Raw genomic sequence first — 22,783 nt, 5'->3', positions numbered from 1 at the left:
GAGAAACAAATAGGAGTAAAACACCACTGAAAATGCATTTCCAGATGCTATGGGCTTATGCAGTGCCTGAAACAGTCACAGATGCTTGCACAGCATATAAGAAACTTCAGAAATAGTTCAAAAAGCTGACAGAAGTAGCTCAATAACTTTAGAAATAACTCAAAAAGTGTCTCTTGGGAGTGGAATCCAGTAAGTTGGGCCTTCTCAGAGGAGCCTTTAGTTTGGTGAATTTGTCTGAATATCACTGGAGGACAGCAGCAATCCAGGTGTGTCACTGCAAGGGGTGTTCAGCACCAGTTCTTTGCAGCACCTAACTCAGATGCACTGCATGAGTTTGGTGTCTCAGGGCACCCTTACCAGCAGCAAAGAAAAGGGAGTTTCATCTTGTCTCTGTTGGTGATGCCTTCACATTGAGCCTCAGGAAGGGAGTGGACAGGCTGGCTTCAATAAACAACTTCCTACTTTCTTATTACCAGTGAGGCACCTATTGCTCGTAGTATCTAGTATCATGTCGCAAGATCTACTTTCAGCAGACAACATGCTACTTAGATGTGTGGCCACAGGATTCCTGCCTTCATTTTGGTTACCAGCACCCCTGCCACTAAAAGAGCATGAGCCAGCAGCAATCGTGCTAGGACACCCAACTATCAGCATATCTTTAAACAGCTACACCAACACCCCCACTCTTGCTTTAAGGCCACAACCCTGCAGCCAGCTCTCCACCATGGGGCTGTCACATCTGTGCCCTTGATGCCTCCAGCAACAGGAGTCCAAATTAATCTACTGCTTCGGAGTCAGTCTGCTACTCTGCCCATCCTGCACATGTCTGAGACAGCCCTTCTCTCTCGGCTGTCCCTCTCCCTCACTTGAGCTCCATGCAGGCAGCCTGGAGCAGGGCTAGCAGGAGGAGAAGAGCTTATGGCTTAGCTACAAGAGAGCCAAATGAGCAAACCTTAAAGATGTGAATCTAGATACAAGTCTAAGCCTGCCAATTGTTAGCCAGTAACAATCTGTTGCTGTTAGCAGGTAGGAGCCAGTGTTTCTCCTGGTGTAAATGGGTTATACTGCAAATGAACTTGGGACCAAACCTCCAGTTGTGGCTACTAGTTTGAAAGGTCCTCACCCTGGGGCAGGGAGGTGGCTACTGCTCTGAGAACCATGTGCTTCTGCTTGCATGTTTCTGTTCCACAGGGAGACTGAGGCAGGTGTCGAGGTGGCATTTCTGGGCACTCGGGCTGGACTTATGAGGAGTGCCCTATATGTTGGATCTGAGAAAATTTCCAACAGGTAAGTCCCTAAACTGCATTAAGGGGTTTCTCTCAATAACTCTGAAGAGAAAGCAAGAAATCACCACCAGCCTTAGAAATGTATTTGTTAAAACAGAAACAGAAAGCAACGGAGCAACGTGATAGTATTAGTGCTGATTTGCAGAGCCAGGGTAAGGGTCCTTTGTCTTGCTCTTGTCCTTTTGAGTTTTTCTTAAAACACTGTCCCAAAGTGTATTCATTTCAGTGAAAACCTCCAATCATTCCCTTACTTCTGTCAGCTAACAATGTCCACAGTTACCATATATCCCCAGGACCATTTCGCAGTGCAGAGGCTCTGCTTTCCAGTGCCCCAGTGACATTCCAGCTTGGCTAGGTTTGATATTTCTGTCTCAACTCCTTTTCCAGATTTGTTCTGTTCTACCTCTTACATAGACCACATCGCAGTAGTATCCGAGTGCCTTCCAGTGAGGCATTAAGTGATGTGACTGACATCTGTCATATATGATTCATCCACTTGTCCTCTCCCTCAAGGCAAATGTGTGTGTTCAGTGGAGGGTTTTGACATGGAAAGGGTATAGTTTGCATTTCTGTTGCGTTTTGAATATGCAGGCTGGTGCATGCTGCTGTAAGAAAGGACAGGTCACAGAGGCACACCAGCAGATGGAACAGAAGGGGACAGTGTTGGTGGTGGTGGTCCTTAGATTCTTGGCAGCTGTTTCGCTGTCTCTGAGCTCCCCAAACACGAGTCATACATTCAAGCCAGAGAGCTCTGCTGTGCCTGAAAGGTGACACGTTTTCGAGGCAATTTGGATTAAAGTCAGAGTAGTCAGGTTCAGGCAACAAGGAAGAAAACAATGTATGCTGCAGGAAGCCAATATGATGATTCCCTCTCCCCCAGTGCTCATCAGGAGCATTGTTCAGTGCTTTTAAGCAGCCAAAGTCACCACACGGCAGTGACAGACCCTTTGCGTGTCACACGAGAGGCGCTTCTGGAACCCCCTGAAAGGAAGGAACGTTACAAATGAGTAATTGTCATTACTTCAAAGAATACAGCAAAATAACAGCCTGAAAGCAAAGTGGATTTGCCAAGCAAGACAGAAGGGACCCCCAGGGAAGCCAGTGACCTGGTTTTCACGAGGTGTCCCCTGAGCGCCCACTGCCTTCCCCTGGGGCCTCATCCTCCTGCCCTCAGGAGCACCTGTTTCCTCAAGTACTTTAGTCCCTGCATCTCCAGTTCTCTATTTAGCCACAACAGCATCGTCTTCGTTTTGGGATGTGTTTTGGGGTTTTTGTTTGTTTGTTTGGGTTTTGTTGTTCGGTTTTGTTTCCTTTTGTAGGAGACATGTAATTCCCTTTTCTCACCTGCTTCCCATTCTCCCACGGCCACTAACAGCCTTCGACTGGCCACACGCCAGCTTGGCTTCCCTCGCTCACCTGCTCGCACCCACCGTGCCCGGCCCTGCCCCTTGCCCCTCACGGCGCAACCTGCCCGGCCTCCGGCGGACCTGGCGGACATCTTCCCTCCCGCCCTCCCCAGGCACAAGTTCCCTCCCCAGGCACAAGTTCCCCGCTGGAAGCCGCGACAGGCACCACCCGGCCGCCTGCGAGACCCTCGCCCGCCCTTGAGGCCGGCGGCGGCGGCGCCGAGGGCCTCGGCCGGGGCAACAGCGGCACCTGGCGGGCAGAGGAGCGGCCGCGCCGGCCCGGGGGCGGCGGGGAGCGTGGCGGCGGGGGAGCGGGTGGGGTCCGTCCTGACCCGCCCGACTGGCGGTGGGACCGCTGGGCCCGGGCGATGTCCGTGTTTCGGCGACGAAGGAGTCTTCACAAACCCCCCCCGCCCAAAGTTCCCGGGGCGAGGGGTGCACCACGAAGATCCTTTTGCGTCTGGGTCACCCTTGGGTCCCCGGGCTCCCTCCGTGGCAAGAGAAGCCCCAGGTGATGAGATGCGGGTGATGTGCCCAGCCCTGGGGAGGGCTGCTGCTCCTCTGCACCCCGTACAAAAGGCTGCCCTGGGTTTTGTCGTGGCAGGAAATTCCTGACGCGGAAGGATAAGGAAAGCATCTTCACCATGGACCACTTCCCTCTGTGGTACCGCCGAGCGGCCGAGCATCCCCCTGGGAGCTTCATCTACAGCATTGTTTCAGAAGATGACTCAGGTAACCCCAGCCTGAACACCAGAGCAGAGAAAACTGTTCATATCTTGTGTCCCCTGACATGCCAATCCCTTTATTGCCACCTCCTACTGAAGTGCTGGGACCTGGCTTCTTGGCATTGTCTTTGCACAGGGGTCATGGCCAAGATATGGGAACTGGACACAGTGGAAAGACAAAGCTACAAGCTGTGGAGAAGGCAGTCAGGGCTGTGTAACATCAGGTCATAGAGGAGATAGTGGACACATGGAAACAAAGGGCCATGGTAGACTGAAGGATTTAGGGATGCGGAGCACAGGGCAACAAAAGGTACTTCCAGGCCTGGAGGACATCATGGACTGTGGGAAGAGGTAGGTAAAGGTATTACAGAAGGATTAGACACGCAGGTGTGACCAGGCCTGGGAGGGAATATTGTCAGGCATACTGGATGACAGTAACAGGCACTGTAAGATTTTAGAGGATATAATTTTTTCCATCACCGCTTTCCATGATAGGAAAGGATGGGTTTGTTATGGAGGCAGTGGAGGAAAAGAGGGGGAGGCTTTTCTATAGCTTCCTCTTGGTGAGGTAGTCTCATCGGTGCCCTGTGTCCTTCCCATCATACTACTAGAATATGGCATCTCTTGCCCAGCTAAGGAGCTCAAACACAAGAGGAAAGCAAGGAGTGAGTGACTTTTCAGTGTCTCTTGCTTAGGGTGTTGCTTCCTGTGAGTTTTTAGGGCCAACCAGGGCCTCCTCAAAGGCTGGAAGGAAGCAGAAGAGCCTAGAAAGAAACAATCAAAACAAAATACACATGTGAGACTCCTACCTAGGAGGCAGAAATCCCCTCTGCGCTCCTCCCTGGCCCTTAACACTCCATCTCAGTCACGGAGCTCAGCGCTTTAGCTGTTAAAGCTTTTTGTGGCACAGTGGTGGGAGGCTGGTGGGTGGGAAAGCAAGTAGCAAAGAGGAGAAAACCAGACTGGAAGGCAAGAAATTAACCAGGAATGCAATGGAAAGAGAAAATACTTGAAATCTTCTACAAAAGCCTCTCTCTGCCCAGTATCCTTACATCTCACTTAAAAGGCAAATGTGGAAAGAAGCAGAGGCATGGCAGGAGGCACATTTTAGTTCCCTGCATGCCATGGCATTTACTCTTAGGAATACAGTATAAGTTAGAAAACCAGTCAGTGACACCCTGTGGAGCTTCCTAAGGCAGCCATTGCCCTGGCCCCAGTAGTCACTGCTGGGTGAACATTGGGATTGTGGCTTGATGTGACTTTTATAGAAGTCACAGGTAGTTCTGCAGGGATAAAGACAAAAGACAAGCAGCTGCCACTTTTTTTTTGATTACATGGCTATTGGTCAGAAGCTTCAACCAAGTCCAGGACCCCATTCACCTGAAAACCCTACAGGCACACCGTAAGAAGTAATGCATGGGCCTGGAAACGTTATGTGCTCTGTGCTGTCAGGGAGACTGTGTCTTTAGAGGTGAGCAGCTAGGCTTAGGGAGGCTGTGATCCATGAGATCACACAAGATGCCTGTGAAGAGACAAGAAATAATACTCGCGCTTCTGGGACACAGTGTTTCACTGTCAGAGTAAAGTCCAGGCCTTTCCTTGAGATGCGGTGAAGCAGGGATGCACCACCTTTTGGCCAGAATGGGCCACGCAGTTTCTAAAGAAATTCCTGATCGTTTGATGCCAAAGTTCCCCTTTCGTACTTTTCGTGTTACTCAGTACATGCCTGCCCTATGACGAGGGGTTTTCATGGCAGATGCACTTCCCATTACATAAAAGGGAAGAGCCCATAGACCTCCCAGTTGGGGAGGAAAACAGCAGGAATGGCTGCAGTTCCTTCAAATAATTTATCCAGGTCACCTCCTTCCAGAATCTAAAAGAAAAAGCTCTGCAAGTCAAGTAGAACTGTTCTTGCAGCCCAGATCTCTCATGTGTTTAGTATTTTTTGTTTTGTTTTCTGGAGGTGCTAAGTGTATTTTGTTTCTTTGTCCCATCCTAGGAAGAAAAAGACATTTGGGGTTCACCATAAAGGCAGGGTCAGGCTCAAGGCACGTGAGCTTAAGTTGGCTGGGTATTTGTTTTACAAGGGCTTTACTATTTCTGATATCCTTGCTTCAGTCAAAAAGAAAAAAAAATGAGACACTTTAGGCTAGACTGTGGTAGACACCAAATTGTGCTCTGGACACAGTGGGTACCATCTAGAATGATGAAGGCAGAAATGGAAAGCAGTAACAAATGCTGGAGCTCTTGGGAAGGAAAGAATCCCTGACCCATCTGTCAGCGCAGGAGATTTTTGTACAGCATGCAAGGAGAGAATCATCTGTAGGCTCAATCGATCATGCTGACCTTCAAACTGTCCCCTGGCAGTTCCAAAAGAGGTGCCCCAGCTGAAGCTAATCTAATCACTTTAAAAAATACAGAAATGGAATCTGTCACATGGGCAATTGCAGGCTGAAACAACTGCACTAACAAAGAGGGGGGAGGTGGGGTTCAGTTGCTTAAACCTATCCAGCCGTGCTATTTTAAATGCCCTCTGGGAGCCAAGAGATCTGCACGGGGCTGGCAGATGTGACACAGGACCTACAGGATGCTTAAAGCAGCAACTAAAGGATAAGCAGGAGACCCTGGGGCATAACAGAGTTTAGGCAGCTGAATCTATCCCAGAAGACTTTGTTTCTAAAATGGGCGTACCCTGGAAGTACCTGGAAGTGCTGTCTCTCCAGTTTGTAGCGCTGACCTGGCTTGGTTAACACAGCTAGAGGTTGACTTGGCCTTTGCTCTGCAAGAGTCAGTGTCAGAAATACCTGTCTGGTTTTTCTGTCTGATGAGTTTAGCTGGTGCATGAAGCAGAGCAGCCTTCTGGCCTAAGAGAAGTTCTACATGCCCCAAACTGAGGAGGCCAGTCCTTTATAAGTCACACTGAGGATGCTGCTTTTATCATGGAGGATTATTTAGGAAAAAAAAAAATCTACTTATAGCCCCTTAGGTTGCTTATGTGTCTTGAAAGATGCAGTCCTCCAAACCTGCAGATTTTTCAGGGTTGAGGCGTGGATGTGAAAGTATATGAGCAAGCTGCCCGCACTGCATTTTACTCCTCTCTGGCAGTAAGCTAACCAAGCCTGATGCATTTGTTTCTTACCAGAGGGAGGTGGCCTGCCAAAAGTGGTGACAGTGAGCACGGCTGTGGCGGTGTCTGTGGATGGGAAGATGGGTATTGCTGCAGGTAGGACATGCTCGTTTCTCTTTTTATCTTGAATGAAATGGTTGCATCTTGTATTGAGAGTGGGAGCTGAGAGCTGTTAGCTTGTCATTCAAGGGAAGTGACAGGAATCACAATAGCTTGTGATGTTGAAAACTAGACTAAACAGAGAATATTAGAACAGGCACTGAATGGCTGATATGCTTTTGAAAAGGAAACTAGCTGTTTCAATGGAAGCTTCACATCTTCAGTGCTGGTGAATTTGTGAATTGAGTCTGTTCCCCTGGAGCATGAGTAGGTTGAGAAGTCCATGCAGGTTTTGAGCCATTTGCAAGAGACGCTTTTGGTTTTGGAAGAACAGCATATTCCTGCATCTCCATCGTTATCGCTGCTGAAAAATAATTTTTGCTGCTGAAATGGGCTTGTTGCTGGATTTCCAACTCAGACGTATAGAGTGCCGAACTTGTCCTTGTATCTGAGCTTTGAACCCACTCTGGCAGACCTTCACTAGACTCTGCATTTACTTCTGGAAAATTCATAGAACACAGTATTTCCAACAGAACCCCAAAGCTTGTAAAGCTTTACCATTTTCTGCAACAATTGCTTCAGCCTTTTCAGAAGTACAGTAAACTCAGAAGTGAAACAGAGCAGCCATTTAATGAAACAGAGCAATGTTAATAACCTTGGCATCATATCCAACTTAAACTCTCTCTGTGGGAGTATTTGGGTAAGAGAAGATGTAGCTCAGTGGAAGCACTGACTGGAAGCACTGACTAAGGGAAAAGGTTGCTGAAACAGGTAATGGAGTAATTATTGCTAGAAACATGCAGCAATGTAAAGCTTCCTGTGAAAGAAAGGTTAGTGGCAATGGAGTCCCACGTGGTAAAAGGAAAGACTGAGTAGAACAGATACTGTGAGTTTCCAGTTATATGGTAATGTCTTTTAATTTCTAACAGTAAAGTCGGTTACACTTTCCTTCTGTACTGAGTAGCATTATGGTAGATGTCTAGTTCTCTAAAGAAAAACTGTGCTATGTTTATCTCATCATGAGATTGTGCCAATTGTTATAGGAATACCCAGTAGAGAGAAGGCCATATTGCAAATAGCTTCATATCAGAGAATCAAACATTGCTTTTGCCTAGGCTGGTTAGGACACAATGAACAGTCTTCAATCTACTAGTCAGTAAAATTATGGCAGTTTCACTTCATCTGATGAAGCATTCCTTCATTTCCAGGCTTTCAGTAACTCCCAGTTGACAGTGGTACTCTGTACATATCACCTGGGCATTGAGGAAGTATTGAAGCTGAGGGATGAAGCTATGTTATGAAATAGCCTTTTTCACTAATATACCACCATTTCAAACCCAAACAAAGCCAGAAAATGATTACATAATCTATCCAGAGACCCTTGTGAAATAAAGATGGTTTCAATAAAGTTCACGTTAAGCAGGCGCTTGGGTCATAGAAACTGCTCCCAAAACTGATACTAGCTGACACACTTATGAATACACCCAGCAGAGGATGAAATAGCACTGAAACTGTACAAAGGGTCTTTTTGCAGCACTAGATAATTTTCCTAAGCAAGAATTTGGGAGGAGGAAAATCTTCTTTTTTTTAACATTGTTTTTCATGTTTCTTTTCATTCTGTTTCCTGACCTGTGAGTTAGAGCAGAGGCACACAGTTTGTCTTGCCCTCAGCATAAATACAAGGAGGGAAACTTCTGGGTGGAAGAGCTAGGGCTCTTCAAGAACAAGTGGAAGGAGGATCTACCCCTGACAGAGCCATTCTCTTCTGTCAGCAGCACTTTTCACAACCCCTGTGGAGATTTCCACCCCCTCAGTTATGCTGAATGCTGAATCAACTGTCTGTGTGGACATGCTGTGAAGGGACAGGGTCCCCTGCAGAGGAAAGAGGAGGGTGAAGAAACCAGCAGAGGACAGGGAAAGTAATCATGTTAAAACAACAACAATAAGGTAAAATTTCTGTCATTCGTGGAAATGATACAGAACAAACCAGTTTCCTCTCTGGTAACCACAGAAGTCGAGACACAGAAATGAATTCGCAATCACTTTTGTTCCTTAAAGATACCACAGTCCCTGTCACTAGAAGGCACGCTAGGTGATCTGACCACAGGTATCTCCTGCATACTTCCACACATAGTACATTCAACTGGGTGTTATTCATACCACATTTCTTATGCATTGAGGAAAACTACCAATATTTCATCCCATGTATGTGCTGCAGGACAGCACTGAGAGAAATAATTTATTCCAAAAGATCCAAAGTCCTTCAGGCCCCCAGCTGTAGCGCCTATTGACTTCAGTGGGAGTACAAGGGTTTGCTGACATGTGTTGCATCTGCTGGCTTGGACATAGGTTTATAACATGTTTTGTGGAGTTCAGGGAGCAAAAAGGTATTCTATCTATATTACCATCTACTTTGTTTCCACTAGTGACTAGGTTCATCATTGGAATCTTCCATAGTAAAAGTAGTGGTTAAAAACAAAAAGTAATTGTAGTCACCCTACCTATTGCACTACTGTTTGCACTACTGTTAAGGATGGCAGCTTCAAAAGTAAGGATGTAGATCTCTTTTCATCCCTCCTCACACTAATGTAACTACCCTGAGTGGCTGGGACCTGATTCTAGGGAACTTCACCCCACAGCAGAGGCTGCAGCACAAATGATGCTGGGCAATACTGCAACATCATCCTGGGTACAGGAGGGAGGTAAAGGAGGGGGAGCGATCAGAGACACAGCGAGAGGCTGTCAGAGCAGAATGGGATGCAGATTGTTGTTGTTATTGTTATTCTGATGGCGTCAGCCCTTAGTGAGCTTGATAACATATTCATTTAGAATTAGGATACTACCAGTGGTCAGTTTGGTACCTAGTACTGCTTCCCAGAAAGCCAAATATCTGGATAGGTTTGTAATTTCTGGGTAAATGCTACTACAGTTCTATAAAAAAAGAACAACAAAGGCTTTTTAGTGCCCCTGTAAAAGTGCAAGTGGTATGAACTGGCCTGTCATTCTGCCAGTGATTGTTACTGTCATTTGTTTGACTTGATGGTGCTGGGAGGGATTTGTAAGCGCTCTGAAATGTTCACTATGCATGCAGCGAAAAATTAAGCTCTAGGATTTACAGCCATGCCTGTGGGGTGGGAGCACCCGCAGTGCCCCCATGGGGAGGACGCCAGTGACAGGGAGCGTTGGGCTCCTTGTCTTCTGGCAGCTGAATGGCAGCCCCCAGCCAATGTGGAGAAAGGCAAACTGGTAAAATCAAATGTCCAGAAGATGACACAGACCTGTATGCTGTCAGGACGTGAGGAAGCAGTCAGCTGGGATTAGAGAGTAGCCAGGATGGAGGGCTGAGAGCAGGGATGGAGCCGGGGGGAGTACAAGGGCCTCCTTCCTCCCGTTTTGGTCTGGCTTAGCTCTATAGGGAATCCCAGAACAAGTCTGGGAGGAGGCCAAGATGTACCTCTCGCCATTGGAGATGCTGCTCCACAGATGGACATAGGAGGAAGTCACCAAATTGAGGAGGGGAAAGCAGTGTCCTCTGCCCTACTCTCTCCCATTTTCACCCATCCCACTCCTTCCCCTGTGGGCCAAGCCCTTGATCTAGGGCATGAGGGGGATGAACAAAGGGTTCGAAGTGCCTACATGTCTCTCAGAGGATGTATTGAAGCCAAGGCAGGGTCCACTTGTGCAAGTGTCACAGAGGCACACCAGAACCAAACCAGACAGATTATAAACTCAAAACAAACTTTATTCTAACCAAAACTGCTTAGCAGAAAAACAGCTAGAAATGAGGTTTATCCAAAATCATTCAATACTCCAATAACATTAAGCAACCCACAGGCTCAGCTGGGTTCTTATTACTACACATGAACACACAGGAATTCAAAATGTACACTCACTCCATGAGGACTCTCAAGGGCAGCCTACAATACACAGTCACTCACCAGTTAGGCGAGGGTTCTCAGGGGTAACCCACAAGGTACAATTACTCACCCATCAGGCAAGGGCGCTCAAGGATAATCCAGAATATATGATCACTCACCAAGAAGACAAGGGCACTCAGTCCTTGAGGAGTTTCCTTGGGCGGCATCCCAACCCAAGGGGAGAGTCCCTGACTGCAAACCCACTGCTCCCAGGAGGACCAACTCAAATGGTATTTCCAGCAGGGCTCCATTTATAACCTAGGTCAAATCTGATTTGTGGTTGTATATGATTAGCAGTTTAGAAACTTCTCTTAAGTGAAGCATTTCATTGACTAAGGGCCCTGTCTGTTGACCGAGGGGTCCTGCCTTTCCTGTTCCCTCAGCCAAGGGGGTATGTTTGACCAGAGTCACCAAACCCAGATGTGTACATGATGATTAGCATCAGACCCAAGTGCGTACATGACTGGAGTCACCATGCAGGGTCCATCAGTCAAGAAGTTTCTGATGTATGAAAAAAAAGCGGAGTGAATGCACCTGCTCCAGCAAGCTGATTTGGTGTGGTCTCTTAGGTGGGAAACCGCACAGGTAAACCTGCCCCTGGCTTGGCTATACCTGTTTCTTTGAATTAATAATATCTACCTGCTATATTGTATTTTGGAGCTTCAAAGCACTATGCAAACATTAAGTAATGCCTGGATGATTAATTATAATTAATTAGAAGGCAGCTATTCTCCTGGGATGTCAGTCCAGTACCTTTCACGTACACTAACTTTGTTGGAAATGAAAAATAAAGAATTGTGATGACACTCTCCTCAAGCCAAGTCCTGCCCCAGATAGCACTGTCATCTGCTCCCTCCCATGAGTCAGTAGCCTGGGGCTTTCTAGTCCTCACGGGGTGCACGGCAGAAATCACGTGTAGCTGCTGACAGAAGCTTTTAGTGATTTAAAGCCCCAGTGAAGCTGTTGGAATCTGTGCAGGAGTTTAGCTGTCACTTTGGGCTGTGTGTGACGTCTCTTTCATTGCCTCACCTTCTCATTGTTCGACTCACATGGCTGTCAGCTGCCTGCCAGTCCCAACAGGGGCAGGTGGGGGTTTCTTTCCACTAGGTTCCTTGCCGTGGTTGTTGTGTCTCAGGGATGGGAGAGAGCCAATACCAGCAAACCATGGGGCATGCACAGGCTCCGTGGTACCTGATTGAAAAAAAAAAAAACAACCCACAAAAACAAATGGAAACAAATGAGCACTTGAGAGATGCAGGTTTATTTTATACAATGCATCTCTCCTCTGTTTATATTGAAAGTTACTGGTAGCTCTTATCTGCAGTGATGGGACCACAGTGAAATCGTTATCCCATGATACCAACAGTAAATGCAGCTAGAACAGAAAGGAGGGATAGAATCATTTCAGTCAGAAGGGGCCCTCAGGATCATCAAGTCCAACCATAACCTAACTCTAGCACTAAACCATGTCCCTAAGAACCTCGTCTAAATGCCTTTTAAACACCGCCAGGGATGGTGACTCCACCACTTCCCTGGGCAACCTGTCCCAACACCTGACAACCCTTTCCGTGAAGAATTTTTTCCTAATATCCAATCTGAACCTCCCTGGCACAACTTGAGGCCATTTCCTCATGTCCTATCACTTGTTACTTGGGAGAAGAGACCAACCCCCTCCATGCTACAACCTCCTTTCAGGCAGTTGTAGACAGCGATAAGGTCTCCCCTTAGCCTCCTTTTCTCCAGGCTAAACAGCCCCAGGTCCCTCAGCCACTCCTCATTAGACTTGTGCTCCAGGCCTCTCACCAGCTTTGTCGCCCTTCTCTGAGCTCTCTCCAGCACCTCAATGTCTTTCTTGTAGTGAGGGACCCAAAACTGAACACAGGATTCAAGGTGGGGCCTCACCAATGCTGAGTACATGGGCACAATCTCTTCTCTAGTCCTGCTGGCCATACTATTCCTGACACAAGCCAGGATGCTGTTGCCGTTTTTGATGACCTGGGCGTGTATGGGCAGAGTCCTAGGCAAGCTCAAACAAGGATGAGAGAAATGTTGTCTCTATTTTACAGAGGGTTTTGAGACACTGAGTTATTAAGGCCAGCATTTTCAGAAGAGCTCTGTACTTGCAGCAAGAACAGATTTTTTTAAAAGCTTAGTTTTTTTTTCAGAAGTATTTGAAATCAAACAGTCTGGAAAATAGATAATGAGAGGAAATTTTGCCTTTAAACTGCTGGGTAAAATCCAACCAACCTCTATCAGTCTGATGGAAGCTCTTCATTTGAGAAGTGATTACTGGCCAGCTTGACATCTCTCTTTCCTCTTCCTTAGTCCCGAATTTTGGCTACCTGCTGTCTGTTACCAGTGAGCAGGGACAGGAGGTGCAGGTGTTTTTTTCAGCAGTTCTGTTGCTGTGGCATCTTTTCAAACTAATCTGTGCACAATTCCGTATTCCTACAGTTTTGTTGCTTGGGTGGATAAAACATTTCAACCTTCTCTCTAGAAAGTTACAGTTGCACCTGTAGAAGCTGCTAAAATGCATGGAAATAAGCTACAATAGCATAAGCACCTTTTTCATGGAAATAGCTGTGTCCAAGCTGAAAATTTAAAATGATTTCACTAGACTGGCTTGGAAACCAGCAATAATGTTATCCATGCAAAACCTGAGAGCAGCTGATCTCTTGAATGTGTACTGCAGTGCTCAGAAGGAATGCTGCCTCTCTTTTAGTGCTGAAGGTTGTGCCAACATCATTGTCCCAGTGCAGGGACTTCTGTGAGCTCCTGAGGCATCAGCTGAGTGTCGTTATGGAAATCAAAGCCTCCCCTACAGCCGGTGGTAGCGCGGGTAGAAAGAAGGAAGACTCAACTCATTTTCAGCCCATCACCTGCTACGTCTGGTTTCTGCCTGATGCCATTCCCTCCTGGCAATCCCCAAAGACCAAGCAGTTTCTTGGGCATCCCTTTTATCTGACAAAATGAGAGACATCTGAAGGGTCTGTGCCTTGGTGCTTAGTCATAGAAACTGATAGCAGTACTTGGTAAGGCAGAAATGCTGATTATTTTAGTACTAATAGCAGCCGTGCCAGCTCCACCTCTCAGGACATCTGTGTGGACGTTGTTATCAGCCAGTACACATTTGGCTGGCCTAAGACCTGAGCCAATACTCCACAGGCCTGGGTATCAACATTACATGATGCCATTGGTGTGCCATAACCAGTGTCTCTTGCATCCTTCATCCCTCCATGTGTCTGCCATCCCTTGCATTCTACCTTACGTGCTGAGCCTCGGGGGAGAGACCTGCAAGCATAAAGGCTGCTTTTTGGGGTGTTCCTAGGGTAGACACAAGCTGTTCTATGAGCCAGATAAAAGTGAGATGTTTGCCTTATTTTGCACTGACTCTGATCTTACAAACTCGTCTTTTGCCAAGGTTTGGTATCAGTGCTGGGGCCACATGGTTCCCTGCTCAGAGCTGCTTGTCCTCCAGCCAGGTCAGTGAACAGGCAGAAAGAGCAAGCATCTGCCTGCAAAACTCCATGTAGATGTCTCGATGCATAGAGAGTAACTTGTGACAAAGGGGTCAAATATGTTTATATTATCCTCAGAAGAATGCTAAAAATAGGTATGTGAGACATCTTCCATAGCATTCTGCACACCCTTGCTGGACATCAGCAATTTCCTTTTCTTCCATGGTGCACCTGCTGTCTGCATTGTCTGCAAGACCTTCAGTTTGGGGATCATGCCTCCACCTTGTGTGTGTGGACATTGCCTGTAGCCTTGGGGATGAGCCCTTGGTTGGGGGAAAAGCAAAGACAATAGGCAGTTCTATATGATAAATATTTTCCTGCAGTCTCAGCTCAGTGCCAGCGTTTGCATGCTGCACCACTTAAGGGGAAAAAAAAAAAACAAAAACAAAAAAAACAAAACAAAATAAAAACCCAGTGATTAAGTGAATCAGCCCTCCTTTTCTCAGCCCATGCAGGCAGTGCTTTGCCCAGCACAGTGCGAATTCCGCTACTGTGGATAGGTGCCTGTGCCCAGACCCTGCCCTCACCAGCTGTTTTGGGGTATTTTCTCAACGGGGCACCATAGCAACTTGTGAGCAATGGGATTTCTCTTGTGAGGTCTGCCGAGGCATCTCTCCAGGACATCCCCAGTCCTGGAGCCTGTTCCAGGCTGGAGCTCCAGCCCAGGAGCCCATTCTTGCCCGTGCGTAGCAGAAATCTTCTAGCCTGAGGTTATCCATCACTGCCGCCTCTATAGCTCCTCTGATTGCCACGGCTGTCATGCTTGAAGGGAAAAGAGCCCTTGACACTGGCTCAGAAGAGGCTTGCATATAGCTGGATTTTTTAGATTGGCACCCAGCGCCTTTGCTGTGTTCCCTTTGCGTGCAAATTATTTGATATCATTCTAATTCTGAGCCGAATTAGAGCAGTGTGTGGGTTGCCATAGCAACCATTTCCTTGTGCCTTTTGGTCTGACTCATTGCAGACAATTACTCTTGCGCTCCAGGATTCACAGATGTGATAGGAGAAGAATCATGTGCTGGGCTTTCAACTTTTTTTTTTTGCTTTTAATTTCCTTCCCAAGCTTCTCTTGCATTAACTCCTACTGAGCCAGCATCAGCAGGGACCTGTATCTCTGCCTGGGGCCACAGGGGCCCTTAGGAGTGCATTGCATATGGGGTATGTGTAGATGCACATCGTGTTGGGGAATTTGTGCATATGAGTGTGTATTTGCATAGGCAAACAGTTTCTCTGCAGTGTATTGTGTGGCTGTGATACCTGTCTGTGAGTATAACTAGATGTGTGCACAGATGCATATATTCATGGAGCAATTTTCATGTATTCCAGTCTGTGGTGACATGTGTTTTCTATGTGTGCACACAGGTAGGTACATGAGTAATCCCCGTGGATGTGGAGGTGTACCCAGGGTGAAGTTGTTGTGGCTGTGTAGAATCTGTCGATATGCACTGAGTGTTCAGGAGGACTGACCAACTGTGAGGGTCATGAATGGGCCAGGACCTCCCATTTGGAGCTGTGTGAAGATCTACCTACCGATTGCCAAGCAAGTGGCATTAACACATCTGACCAAGCAGGGTGCAAACCTAAATCTTTTTTGATTGTAAGGCCAGTTCATTGCCTCACTTCACATGTCCTCCCACAACAGCCCACATCTATTCATCTAAGGTATATAGTAGAAAGTGGTGTTGTCCATGCAAGGACCACAGCCTTAGCATAGATGTAATTGATGTCATGACCTGTGTTAGGACCTGTAGTTCAGCAGAGGTGCGAAGTCATTTGAGAAGATGCTGAAAGGGATAACAGCAGCAGTCTGCAGATGTGAGAATGAAGGTGGTAAATATTACAGCAGAGGAGGTTATGGGAAATATCTTGTGAGATGGTTTGGTTTAAATTCAGCCAAAACACAAGCAGACAGGTTTTGCAGGGTGAGAACCACAGGAACTTAGCAGACCTGAGGACAGCTCCAGTCTGCTCCTAGGATATGTTCCTTTTACTGCCAAACTTAGCCTGTTTCCTTCCTCTTCTCCTTCACTACCTATGCACTTAAGGCACAAATCTCTTCATCATAAGGCTATGTAATGGGACTCCTACTATCAGCACTTTCCCCTCATAAGACCTTGTGCTTCTCCTCTTTCCCTCACTGGAGTACAGAAGGATCTTAGGACCATAGGATAATTCTGGTTGGAAAGCACCTCAGGAGGTCTCTAGACAGCCTCCCGCTCAAAGCAGGGTCAACTCTGAGATCAGACCAGTTTGCTTAGTGCTTTATTGCAATAATATTCCCAGAAATATTCTTTGTTCCTCCCTAATGCTCATACACTGTGCTCTCACTGTCCATACCATGCAGAGGGTGTACTGATAGCCATCCTCTTTTTCTCCCCCATCCTTGCTCTGTACAAGGACTATCAGCAAATCTTCGTGCAAGGTGGTTTGCAGTGGGTATGAGCCCATTTTTGGGTGGTGAGGTACAGAGGATGTGAGAGGACAGTTGGCAGGTGGCCGTCCTGCTTCTGCCTGTGGGAGAGCTTGACTGGGAGCTCTTGCTTGGAAGTCCTGGGCAGCACCACACTTTTCCCAAAGCAGGACAGAGGTGGTGTGTGTGCAGGAGATAGACAAGCCATGGACAACACTGCTTATCCAGGGCATGCGGAGGGGTGATCTGCTGCTGGCTCTTGGCACCCCTTTCACAGGCAGCAATGCAAAGTTTGGACTGGGGAGGGAGAAGTTCAGCTTCTGGGGACACCGTGGAGCCCATGTTTCTGGGAAGAGTCAGTAAACAGCAATGCCTGATTCAGTTGCCCTCCATCTGACACTACAGGCAACTAGTTAGGCTGCTTAAGCTGACTCTGCAGTGAGCCTGTGTGGAATGGAAAAAGAACAGACAGCAAAGAAAGCTGCGTCTTAGAGGTCAGGAAATATAGGGATAAAGTGAGAATTGCTTACAAATCAAGCTGAGTTAGACCTTGCAAAGGAGATTAAAACAAACAGCAAAAGATTCTTCAGCTATTGGGGAAAAAAAAAAAAAAGGTTATAAGTGGGTCTACTTCTGGGCTGTAAGAGTGAAGTCAAGATGATGGAGACTATAGTCTGAGCCAAAACCAAAGAGGACTCTGCACCCAAGTTGTTGATAAGGACAGCAATATCGTCTTTGGCAAAGGAAACAAGCTGACTACTGGGAATAAGCAACTCAAGCTGCTTAGGGCACTCACAGTGCTGGGCCTGGGTGTTCTCTGGCCCCAGGAGAGCTGGCACATGGAAACACAGGCTTATAGAAATGATCTTTTTTTCAACTCTGCCAGCAGTGGTGACTCCAAGCCAGCCAGAAGAGTAAGAATTCAGTGGTTAGAGTTAAGGAATAGTGGGAGAAATAAGTTTGCCAGTCTCAGACTAGTTAATGTGACCTGTGTAATGTTTGCAGGGCATTAGAGGAGATCTTGAAGGAAAGTATAATTATTATCAAGCTGTTAAAGGAAAAGGGAGTCAGGTAATACAAGTTCATCAATGCTAGATACATAGACTAACTAGACTAACCAGATTATTTCATTCAGTCATGACTGAATAGAAATAATGCTTGTTAATGCAGCTGAAAGCCCCGGTACAGCACCTGGAAGGCCACAAGTTAGGGCTGACCTAATTAGACAAACCAGACTAGCCCAATCACTTCCTATCTGATGGTTGTTTTCCTAGAAGAAAAAGAAATTTCAGAGGTCTCATCTCAGTATTTCAGTAAAGCACTTGCCATGTAAGAAACAATAAATTGAATTGGAGCAGATTAGGTGGGGGAGTTGCGAGGGGCGGGGGGAGATATAGAAGTCAGTGTGGGAAGGTGGCAGCAGCAAAATCTCCTGTCAAAGTCTAGCAGAAGATTACTTGTAGCACTTCTCCATGGTCAGTCATGGATTGGTCTTTGCTAGCATTAATCTGAGACCCTGACACAGACAGCAATATGTAGTGAGGAAGTGCCCTGATGATTCAATGCTAGAAGGCCACGCTAGTACAACAAAAGACCAGGATATTGTAGAGAAAGCCTTATTTGACCTTGTCAGGAGTACCAAAACCAGAACAAATTTCAGTAGTACAACAGACAAGGTCATCTGCTTGAGAACTAATATTAGAAGTCTTCTGTAGGCTGGAAACTCTGTGAGATAAGGGGGAGTGCACAGCAAGCAGGACTAGAGGCAGCCCTCGTCTTCTGGGAACTGTTGGGCCCATTTTGCCAAGCCTCGGTGGAGATCCTCAGTGTAGGCTGTGTTGCCCCCTGATGCCTACATAAAATTCAGGGAACTTTGCTCTGCCAAGTTCAGCCCTGAGATCCTTGCTGAAAGGCATCTGGGTAGACTGGGCAGCAGTCCCCAGAAGCTCTGGTCATTTCTCAGCCACATCCTGCTGTGCTCCACCCTGTTCTTCACTAGCCTTCGGCTCTCAAATGTGTGTGTTCTTAGGATCTGTTTACCAAATTAAGGATTTTTTTTTTTCCAATTCATCAGGATGGAATTTGTAAACATATCCTGAGAAAGCTGAGGACAAAAATGCTGAGAAGTGATAGTAGGATGATGGCAAGTGGTGGTGTGATGCAGTTGTGGATGAAGCAAATGTTGTCTTAGAATATAACTGGAGAGATGTTCCCTGTGGAGCTGGGGATGTGTTAGTGCTCCTGCCCAAAGCCCTCTGAGACCTCTCCTTCTAGTTTGTGTTACAGTTTTGGCCAGAGGAATATGGGCTGGGACAGGTAAAGACAGGACAGAAAGATGGCAAGAGGAAGGAGAAGCCTGTCTCCATGAGAGGAGCCTGGGAGAACCCAGCTTGTTCAGCCACATGGAAACAAGGCTTCAGCAGATAAGATTGCTATAATAAATGCATTGTAGAGGAAACATTTAAACTAATGGACACAGCTCATATGAAGCCCATGTAGTATATATAGGCCGTGAAAATATTTAGGATGCAAAACTAGAAGTGGGTTTCTAGCCATTAATGTAATGCACCTTTAGCTGGAATCTGAGGGAAAGAGGCAAATGGGTTTAAGCTGGAGCTTGTAAAGTCTGTAAGAAGGTGTTGGTGCCTTGAATAGAAAGAGATGAGACTCTGCGAGCCTGCAGTCCCTTCTGCATCACCAGGGAACAACTGAAGTCCCCTGTCTCACCATGCCACAGTACAACTATCAGCAGGCAAGCAAGCTACGGGGCAGTCAGAGCTCTCCCCCTTCACCTCTTGCACTCCCTTTGGATACGAGGCTGGGCCTTTTTACGGTGTGATTCACACACTCCATGATTTTCAGCATGACTGAATAAAAATATGCTTTTTAATGCAGCTGAAAGCCTCAGCACAGCACCTGGAAGGCCACAAGTTAGTGCTGACCTAAACCCCTCTCTCAGCCTTCGACAGTGTGATGGTTTCTCTTCACTGAACCTGGAAGGCCACAAGTTAGGGCTGACCTAAACTCCTCTCTCAGCCTTTCACAGTGTGGTGGTTTCTGCTGATTGATTTGGGTTTTGCAAAGTAAAGAAGAGTGAGCGGAGAAGCCCCTGCTTATGATAACAAGCCTTTAAAAAGCAGATGGGGATGTGGGGGCTGATGTGTTTTGTGGCAGCTGAGAAGTGACAGTTGAGATCAGAGAAGGGAGAATCTGAAAAGCAGCTGGACAGTGGCAGTTGCTGAAAAGGGGATGATCAGTCACAAGAGGATGAAAATAAGGAGGAGAGAGAAAGAATAACTAGGGAATCAAAGACATTTTTTGTCTGGTGGGAGATATGTGAAAGATAACCGTATGAGACCACGAGTGGGTCAGAAAGTGGAGACTGCTAGAAGGGAACCATCAGTTCAAATAAAGGGCTAGTTTTTTCTCTTGACAAGAAATCTGGAGACTCTTGTTTAAAATCCAGTGCAGTTGTACTACTACAAATGTGCTTATGGGTGGGATCAGAACCAGTTTCCTGTAATCTGACTCCTTCCAACTGACTTGTTAGGGTTTTGCCTGAGTGTTTTCCATATGCCTCCATCTTTAAAGTAGGAACAATGCTCACACAGCCGGTGTGTTGTGAGACATGGTTGGTGAGGAGGTGTAAAGTGTATGGCAATAGTCAGGTAATACCTACAATACAGAGGGCAGATTTTGATGGATGAGGAGCATGCTTTTAAAGGAGGAGGAAAAATTGGAAATAGTGCAACCAAAAGGCTATAAGGAAATGCTTTACAGCAAAAGACTTAATGAATTCAATCTGCGTATTATACCAAAAAGAAGAATGAGAGATGGTTTGATTAGAGTATAAAGTACCTTCACAAGGAGAGATGCTGGTTACTGAATGTTTGTTGTTTTAATGTAAGGGAGAGAAGCAAAACAAAAACCTATGACAGGAAAGTGAAACCAAACAGATTCAAATAAGATATTTAGCATGAATGCTAACAGTGAGCTTGAACAGTTATTGAAGTAAGGTACCAAGGGAAAAAGGGTTTTTTTCATCTATTGAATGTTTTCAAATCAAAAGTGGATGCCTTTCTGGAAAATTCACCTTAGCTGCATGTAAACACTCACTGTTGGGCTTTCTACAGGATAACTTCTCTATTTTCTGTTTCATAAGCTAAGCAGATTGAGCTCTTTAAGCCTTCCACAGCAAGGCATTTTTCTGCCACCCTCAAATAATGTTTGTGGTTCTTTTCCACACACTTTCCAAGTAGCGTGCAGTATGCAGAAGGTCATACTGGATGATCTAAAGTCCCTTCTGGCCTTTATACTCTCTGAATCTCTGCCTCTGTGAATTCATTAATGTTTGCAAGCTCCCAGAGAGCTGCCAAAGGCAAGCGCTACAGAAATGCAAAGCATTGTTGTTACTCTGGATATTTCCCTTGAGCTTTGTGCAGAGCTGGGTGAATATCTCAGTGTATCGTCTGTGCCTCTTTCCTCAAATGAAATACCTGCATTTATCACTCATTCTATGCCCTTTATGAGTTGATTTTCTGCAGCTGTTCTAGCAAGCAAGTTTATTCCCAAGTTAAGGCACAGAAAAAACAAATGCGAAGGGTCACAGCTCAACTTGGAGCCCCAAGCAAGAGCAATGTGTCGTTGTCCTGGCCCAGAAGTTCCATGAAAGGCAGTTATTCTTAGAATCACGCGTTGCTTTCTCCTCAGCTCCAGGTGCCCTGCACATGGCCTCCGCCTGGCTGCAGCACAACGCCACCATGGGAAGGAGAGGTTTAGCCCCTGTTGGTTGCTTCTCCCCCACCTTCTAAAGGAAAAAAAACCTGCAAGGTTGCTGCCTTGTCCCCAGATTTCCAGGGCTGCTACTGGTGCGGGGATCTCCCCAAAATGACACAGGAGATCTTTATTTACTTCCACTCCATTCTGTAACCATACTTGTCAGGGAATGCTTATTCTTTTGTCTGTATTGCACAGTATTCTGGGAGGGAAGGATTTTCAGTCCTCAAAAATCCCAGGTGAGGACTTGCCCTTATCTAATCAGAGGATAGAAGCTGACCCTCTGACCCATGCTTCCAATCAGTACTAGCAAATGCTTCTCAAGCTGGCACAGCAAGCTCCCAATGAACAAGATAGTGAGGAGAAATTCTACTTTATATATTTTACATGTGTTATATATGCATGTACACATTTATGTGTTTATATATATGGAGTTACATGTGTGCATGAGCAGATATATATACAGGGCAATTACATTTGCCAAATGAAAGATAATCAAATTGCAGAAAATCACAGCCTGCTCCAAGATAATTCATGAGCTGAAGAAGCCTAGAGTCATCAAATGAGTGTGCTGGCTTTACATTTTTCTGCTCTACATTTCTGGTATTATATGAACTGCTTAGTAGTATCTGTGTGCACTCCTCTACCTACATGGGAAAATTAGATTAAACTATGTGTCATAGGCACCATACAGTTAAGCAATAATGGTGATTCTCTCACAGCACATACCTTTTCAGCAGAACAGATGCCTCAGATATTATCGGATTAGGAGTATGTGGGTTCTGCTCCCAGTTTCCCTGTGAAGATCAGACTGAGTATAACAGGGTGGCTGAGTATAACAGTGTGAATATGGTGGCAGAGATTAACATCTTTTGTGGTTCCATGTGCATCCAGATGAGCTTTTTCTCACAGGTAGAGCATGCGATTAATTGTGTATACGTTGCACTGAAAAGTGGAGAATTGGGGAATTTAAACTTCTTAGCTGTGTGTGATAGATCTAGCCAGTGAACAGCTGGTGGAGAGACTCTTTTAGCTCTAGGAGTGACAGCTTGTGTACTTGGGGGTGCAATAGGATTAGACAACAATTTCCATCCGTTTCCAAATAACCTTGCTCAGGAGGGTCAGGAATCTGGAGATGTAGGAACCCATAGCTCACTATTTGTTGCTGTAAGTTTTATTGAACATTATGCTCTAGTTAAAAAAAAAAAAAAAAAAAAAAAGAAAAAGCCTTTGAAATCAAATTTGACCTGAATATAACTCCATTGGCTTCTGCGTTCTTACACTAGGGATTAATTTGGCCCTTTCTACTTTTATGTAATGAGCTGATTGCCACAGTATCTTATCCTTGTTACACAATCGCCCTTGTCTGGCTGTGTCCCTGGAGCACTGTGTGTCTGTGTTTCTAGATATAGAGTCTCACCTTGACTGTGTATTTAGTCCTACAGCCTCACTCCAACTACAGGTACATTCTTGCCTAGACACTGATACAGTGTGTGTATATATGTACATGTTCATTCCA

At 46.1% G+C, this 22,783-nt stretch overlaps 1 protein-coding gene across 7 annotated transcripts in view; it reads left to right on the top strand.

The window, feature by feature from the left end:
- The window catches only part of CACNA2D4 (calcium voltage-gated channel auxiliary subunit alpha2delta 4), a 129,756-nt gene that overhangs the window by 54,659 nt on the left and 52,314 nt on the right, over nucleotides 1-22,783 (top strand). For all 7 annotated transcript variants that reach the window (XR_010467226.1, XR_010467225.1, XR_010467227.1 and 4 more), the window contains 3 exons: nucleotides 1,192-1,287; nucleotides 3,297-3,424; nucleotides 6,560-6,640. Coding sequence is in view for 3 of the 7 variants with exons in the window: in XM_021284716.2 (XP_021140391.2) it covers nucleotides 1,192-1,287; nucleotides 3,297-3,424; nucleotides 6,560-6,640 (305 nt within the window). In the remaining 4 variants the exon portion in view is untranslated. The remainder of the gene's footprint in view (nucleotides 1-1,191; nucleotides 1,288-3,296; nucleotides 3,425-6,559; nucleotides 6,641-22,783) is intronic.

This window comes from Columba livia, chromosome 1, assembly GCF_036013475.1.
Source record: "Columba livia isolate bColLiv1 breed racing homer chromosome 1, bColLiv1.pat.W.v2, whole genome shotgun sequence".
NCBI classification, from domain to species: domain Eukaryota; kingdom Metazoa; phylum Chordata; class Aves; order Columbiformes; family Columbidae; genus Columba; species Columba livia.
Note: the sequence above shows the minus strand (reverse complement) of the source record. Positions and strands in the feature narration are given on the sequence as shown.